This window comes from Limulus polyphemus, unplaced genomic scaffold (genome assembly GCF_000517525.1).
Source record: "Limulus polyphemus unplaced genomic scaffold, Limulus_polyphemus-2.1.2 Scaffold2789, whole genome shotgun sequence".
In the NCBI taxonomy this organism is placed as follows: Eukaryota; Metazoa; Arthropoda; class Merostomata; order Xiphosura; family Limulidae; genus Limulus; species Limulus polyphemus.
This window is the reverse complement of record NW_013668399.1, coordinates 131374-138599: the sequence shown is the minus strand read 5'-3', so window position 1 is coordinate 138599 and position 7226 is coordinate 131374. Positions and strand designations below refer to the sequence as shown.

The 7226-nt window shown below is 35.7% G+C and overlaps 1 protein-coding gene across 3 annotated transcripts in view; it reads right to left on the bottom strand.

The window, feature by feature from the left end:
• LOC106467905 overlaps window positions 1–7226 on the bottom strand; it is a 40465-nt gene that overhangs the window by 16381 nt on the left and 16858 nt on the right. For all 3 annotated transcript variants that reach the window (XM_022396123.1, XM_022396124.1, XM_022396125.1), the window contains exon 2: window positions 5192–5252. In XM_022396123.1, the coding sequence (XP_022251831.1) occupies window positions 5192–5252 (61 nt within the window). The remainder of the gene's footprint in view (window positions 1–5191; window positions 5253–7226) is intronic.

The window sequence follows — 7226 nt, the reverse complement described above, 5'->3', positions numbered from 1 at the left end:
AATACAGACAAACTGAAGAAAAGGGAAGAACACTGATGTCAAACGAATATACATCCTCATTCATCGTGATTATTGTTTTGTGAAATCTACGTCTTTTAGTTTGAAAACTACTTGTTTTGGTCTTTTTTTATGCATTATGTTATGACGTTTTGTGTAAGTAATGGAGAAAAATGGATGTCATTTTCGGATTCAGCGACCAGGAATTACCGTAGAACATGTAAACATTTCAAGGCAATAAAACCAAAGCAGACCTGTGTAATCAGGACTCATAAGACGTACCAATCAACTTTAAAGTTCAGTATTCAACTTTATCATTTTAGGGGAGACTTATGAAGATTACGTTTTACACTGAGCAAAAAAACTGTTAGTTGTTAAACACCAGCTAAAGCAACTGTTCTAAAGAAGTGAAAAAAGAATATTACAGTATCTGACTACAATATATTACTGAGTTATTACTATACATCGGGATGAGTTGGAATGTCATTTAGTCTGTTCAGAAAATTTACAGATATTACGTAGGACAGCATACATTACACGTAAAGTTAACTTCGGCGACAAAACTCATTGCATACTTAACTGTTTCGAAGATCATACGTATTCCTAAAACAGCTTTTTACATATCACATATTCTTAAAAATAAGTTTTCGTTCATTTGGAATTTTTATTCAAGACTATTAGAAAATAAAATAACGCATTAAATTGGCATGCTCATCAACTGTGCTTATAAATAAATCTCCTATTTTTGGCTATCAATGAATGATTACGTTTTTACAATGGATGTACTTAAAAAGGATTTTAAGACATTGTTTAGAAGTCTTCGAATGACTCGAAATTTATAAATGAAGAACGTTTAGTAATTCAGCATATATCACAAACCGTATGGCATAGAAATGTGAAATTGAACAGGGATGATAAGGTTAACTTGCGGATGCAAATTTCACAGTTGTCACTTGTTGCCACCAGAGGTGCCACTGTATTTTCTTTCACATTTTTCCAATGGGTATAAATGGGCCTGTCGATCGAAGTGTAGCTCATTGAACCAACGTGAAGGTGACATCTGTGTAGATAAATGGACTAATGAAATGTTATTACACCAAAGGATGCAATATAAAAGCGGCTGTCGTGGAAAGCATAACGTTCGTAGAGGGACTTGTTCCAGTGATGCTCTGTGCAAGTTCATAAACAAAATAAGCCACGTACATACAAACCACCGAAATCTACTAAAACTATCTCTTCGGTCAACCATTCTGTGGCTTAACAAAACAGCACAGCTGCACATGGGTACAGCAGTGCTCGTTATACCGCTTGGTATCTTGTGACTTAACAAAACAGCACAGCTGCACATGGGTACAGCAGTGCTGGTTATACCGCTTGATATCTTGTGGCTTAACAAAACAGCACAACTGCACACGGGTACAGCAGTGTTCGTTATACCGCTTGGTATCTTGTGGCTTAACAAAACAGCACAGCTGCACATGGGCACAGCAGTGCTGGTTATACCGCTTGGTATCTTGTGGCTTAACAAAACAGTACAACTGCACATGGGTACAGCGGTGCAGGTTATACCGCTTGGTATCTTGATTTGTCAATTTCAACCCATTCTGTGGCTTAACAAAACAACACAACTGCACATGGGTACAGCAGTGCTCGTTATACCGCTTGATATCTTGTGGCTTAACAAAACAGCACAACTGCACATGGGTACAGCGGTGCAGGTTATATCGCTTGGTATCTTGATTTGTCAATTTCAACCTATTCTGTGGCTTAACAAAACAGCACAGCTGCACATGGGTACAGCAGTGTTCATTATACCGCTTGGTATCTTGTGGCTTAACAAACAGCACAGCTGCACATGGGTACAGCAGTGCTCGTTATATCGCTTAGTATCTTGTGGCTTAACAAAACAGCACAGCTGCACTTCATCCTTTCTATAAGTGTCATTATCTTATGGACTGATGAAGCACACTTCAACCGTTTTAGAAGTGTCATTATCTTATGGACTGATGAAGCACACTTCAACCGTTTTAGAAGTGTCATTATCTTATGGACTGATGAAGCATTCTTCAACCTTTCTAGAAGTGTCATTATCTTATGGACTAGTGAAGCATTCTTCAACCTTCCTAGAAATGTCATTATCTTATGGACTGATGAAGCATTCTTCATACTTTCTAGAAGTGTCATTATCTTATCGACTAATGAAGCACACTTCAACCTTTCTAAAAGTGTCATTATCTTATGGACTGATGAAGCATTCTTCAACCTTCCTAGAAGTGTCATTATCTTATGGACTAATGAAGCACACTTCAACCGTTTTAGAAGTGTCATTATCTTATGGACTAGTGAAGCACTCTTCAACCTTTCTAGAAGTGTCATTATCTTATGGACTGATGGAGCATTCTTCAACCTTCCTAGAAGTGTCATTATCTTATGGACTGATGAAGCATTCTTCAATCTTTTTAGAAGTGTCATTATCTTATGGACTAATGAAGCACACTTCAACCTTTTTAGAAGGGTTATTATTTTATGGACTGGTGAAGCACACTTCAACCTTTCTGGAAGTGTCATTATCTTATGGACTGGTGAAGCACACTTCAACCTTTCTAAAAGTGTCATTATCTTTTGGACTGATGAAGCACACTTCAACCTTTTTAGAAGGGTTATTATTTTATGGACTGGTGAAGCACACTTCAACCTTTCTGGAAGAGTCATTATCTTATGGACTAATGAAACATTCTTCAACCTTCCTAGAGGTGTCATTATCTTATGGACTAATGAAACAGTCTTTAACCTTCCTAGAAGTGTCATCATCTTATGGACTAATGAAGCACGCTTCAACCTTCCTAGAAGTGTCATTATCTTATGGACTAATGAGGCACACTTCACCCTTTCTAGAAGTGTCATCATCTTATGGACTAATGAAGCACGCTTCAACCTTCCTAGAAGTGTCATTATCTTATGGACTAATGAGGCACACTTCACCCTTTCTAGAAGTGTCATTATCTGATCGAACAGTAATCCACATGAGACATTTCCTACACACCTACATGATACTAAAGTATCAGTGTAGTGAGTTTCACAGCTGACTTTGGTATTGGACCACACTGTTTTGATGACCCATCAGCACATGGACTACAAACCTGCACAGTTAACGCTGCACAGTACCCTGCAGCGCTCACAACCAATGTCATTCGCATGCTGCGGTAACGAAATGTAATAGAACACCATGGTTATCATGCAGCATGGTGTCTCTCAACATAATGGTAACCATGTGAACACGATCTTTTGGGAGGGGAACATTTTTAGAACAGAATAATTTCATGTCACTTTCCTTGTGAATGGCCACGTGGTTCGACAGACACTTGAAGTCACGCACGTTCCAAACCTCCGGAAAATGGCCATTATACAAGATGATGTGCGCCATCTGTGAGATATAATATGTTAAACTGCAAAACTATATTTATAATTATCCCGTATATAATTCTCTTTGTTTCATTAATGTTTTTTATCTCTTACATCCCGTTTCCATAATGCCTAATTGTACATATATTATTTTTATCTGTAATATGTTTCAATAAATAATTGAATGTATTTTTGATTATTTCATATGCAAGTGGCTATAATGTATAGTATTTAACTCAGATGCAGAGATCCAATGTTTGATTTGCTCATAGCAAGTTAAAACCACAAATTTACAGTCTTTAACCAGCCAACGTTTCATAATAAACAGGTGTGAAAAACGCACCCATAAGCAATCATGAGCAGAGAATGTGCGTTGCTAACCCTGTGTTAACGATTGTTCGTAAGACGAGCGGCATACTTGTAATTTCTGTAGTTAATGCCATGGTAACAGGTTGCCATGGTCACCAAAGTGGATAAAATGAACTTCAAATTATTACCCCATACTACTCAACATACAAAAGGAAACTGCTTTAGCATCATTTAAAACTCTTACAAGTAGTTTTGTTCTGCATCTTTTCAAATAACGTAGGCTTAGGTATTTAATTAGCTCATAACTTGTCTACAGAAATATATACAGTTCACGTCGCCTGCCCTATTTATATATCACACTATTTATTTTAGCCTAGTTCTATATGTATTCTTATTTATTTGTATATAAAAGCTACACATTCAATGTAACATCATTTTGTCAGTTACACGAAACCTTACTTATAATGTTGTTGTTCTTTTGTATCACGTTAATGTATCTATGTGCACAGTAACACTGGAAAGTACGACAAACAAGAAAGGTGTCCTATGACTCTTAGAAGAACTTTGTGTGAATATAACAATCTCCAGTCTCTAGATTTATCAAGAATTAAACTTGTCTGGATCTTCCACAAAAATAAACTAAGAAAGGACAGCTATGTCCATTTTTCTTACCCATAATTCCCTATCAAAGGTCAATACTGGGAACCAAATAGGTTATATATAAAAACAAAAGACTTAAGAAGTAGTTACACACACACACACATATTACACACTCACACAATTAAAATTACTTACAATAGATTCAGTACTCCAAGCATTAACTCAGCTCTCCACAAGAATCTCCAGAATCGTTTACGTCACAAATATTTAATGAATGAGTCTATTGTTTTCATCTACGTTGATCTCCAAGCTATATATATATACTCATTACCCAAAGTAATGCAGTTACCTTAGACTCCCATTTTCAAAATTTTTGAATCCTCTTGATAGACCGTGTTTTATGATGTGTAGGATATAATTTACGAGTTCATGTTGTAATATCTGTCATATAAATGCATTCAAGTTGACTTTAACAACCAAATGAAATAATGGGCGACGTAGTGTTTCACCAATTAACAAAATAATGACTGTCACTCGTCCATTTTATAGTACATTAATCCCTACAGAGTAATAACGTGTGTGTTGTTTTAATTTCGTATTTTAACTTAAGTATTTCCAGGTCTTACTGATAATAATTCGGATCTCGTATGATTCAATAGCTTTAGTTAGTTTGGCTTATCTGTTTCTAACAATGAGTTGAGATAAAACGTACCAACTATGGAAACAGCTTTGGTTAGGTTGTCTTACCTGGTTCCAACAATGAGTTGAGATAAAACGTACCAACTATGGAAACAGCTTTGGTTAGGTTGTCTTACCTGGTTCCAACAATGAGTTGAGATAAAACGTACCAACTATGGAAACAGCTTTGGTTAGGTTGTCTTACCTGGTTCCAACAATGAGTTGAGATAAAACGTACCAACTATGACAACAGCCATGTAGAGCACCTAAAAAGAAAAAAAATATATATACTTATTTAAATACTAGTGTTATACAATGTGTTTTAAGAATTTTATTTTGATTATAAAATGGGTATTTGAGAATGAATTTTATGTTGATATCCCCTGCGAATAAATACTTAATTAATTTGACTTGGAAAAACTTATTACATATATGTCTTAAAGTTTCTATAATCTTCCCTTTTAAAAATAGTTTAGACTGAGTTTGGAATTGTTCAAGTTGAACATTTGTGAAGTTTTAAATACAAAGTATAAGAAAACATTAAAGGAAAAAAAAATGGTTACATCCAGAATCAAACCTTTAGTTCAGTTTGTTTGCTTGTAATGAAGCACAAAGCTACACAATGGGCTCTCTATGCTCTGCCCACCACGGGTATCGAAACCCGGACTCTAGCGTTGTAATTCCGCAGACATACCGCTGTGCCACTGGGAGGGCCCTTTAGTTGTTAGTAGAGAAAGTTAAAAGTTATTGAAAGTATTTATTTTGAGGATGAGCACTCTTACTGAGCTGTGTTTCATTATTTTTTCTGACTACATTTGTTTAAATACACAAATTTTGGTAAATTTGTGTTTTAGTAAGACGGAATATATTGAACTACCTCAAGATACATGGATATTGCTAGAAATATCTCTCTAACATTCCAACGTAAAAGTCAAACACTTTTCATATCTTGTGACTCTTTATTTTAAATCTCATTAATTTAAAGTTTTAGCTCTCCAGCTCCAGACATTGAAAACGGCATGAAAACGTAAAGATTTCTCGGCTCAAACGGTTTGGTTAGTTCTGAATTTTGCGTAAAGCTACCCAAAGATTATCTACGCTAGCCGTCCCTAATTTAGTAGTTATAGACTGTAAGGAAGACAACTAGTCAACACCACCAACCGCAAACTCTTGAGCTACTCTATTACCAACGAATAGTGGGATTGGCCGTCACATTATAACGCCTCCGCAACTGAAAGGGCGAACATGTTGGGTGACGGGGGATTCGAGCCCGCGCCCCGTAGATTACGAGTCGAGCGCCCTAACCACCAGACCATGCCAGGCTATGGCTTAAATCACACTTAGTGAATCACGTATTTAGTGTTAGATAAATTGATACAAAAAAGAATGATACTTCGACCTAAAAATGGACCTCATAATTATTTGAAGATCGGGTTCTCTTCGAATGTATTCCTTGTCCTTAAGGATATTATGAGAGACTGCTTTGAAATATCCTTAATATACTCTAATTCATTTATCATTTAAGGAATCTGTTTCTTAAGATATGTTTTTTTTTTCAATCATTAATGGTAACCTCTCGAATGTGACAATATATAATGAGAGATAAAAAAAAATCTGATAACATGTCTTTATTAGTGGAAAGTCACGAAAAATGACACACTACTCTAGATTTATTAGAATAGTTTCTGCGTGACTGTACACCAAAAAGACGTGCAGATTTCACAGCACGTGCGTTTTGAGTTATCTTGAAATCCCAGATTTATCGTGCAGCTTAAGCTATAATGATTCTTGAGGAGAAATGACACAGACGACATCACTAACACGAAAACATTTTTTTTTAAATTTATTCATTGACGTTCTTTGCTATTAATTGAACATGGTTCCCTACCTCTATAAGAATCAATAATACTGAATTAAAATATTTTTAACGGTAAAAAACTAGAACAAAATCAAAAATGTGGTGTAATACAAGAAAGTGCAAGCTTTCATCACGGTTCGGGCAGCGACTTCACATTACAGACAGAATGAACACAGAAGCTTAAATAGACGAAGGAGTTCGTGTAGCTCAGGAAGGTATAACTGCTAGTTCCTGCGGCCTTTTCTGGAATTGTCTGACAGTTCTACAACAATGTACTCATACTTGACATTCAATAATGTTTACCATCTATGAGAAAAAGGATTTTAATGAAATTTTGACTTTAAAAATTAACTATCATCACAGAGTAGATTTTATTGAAGTA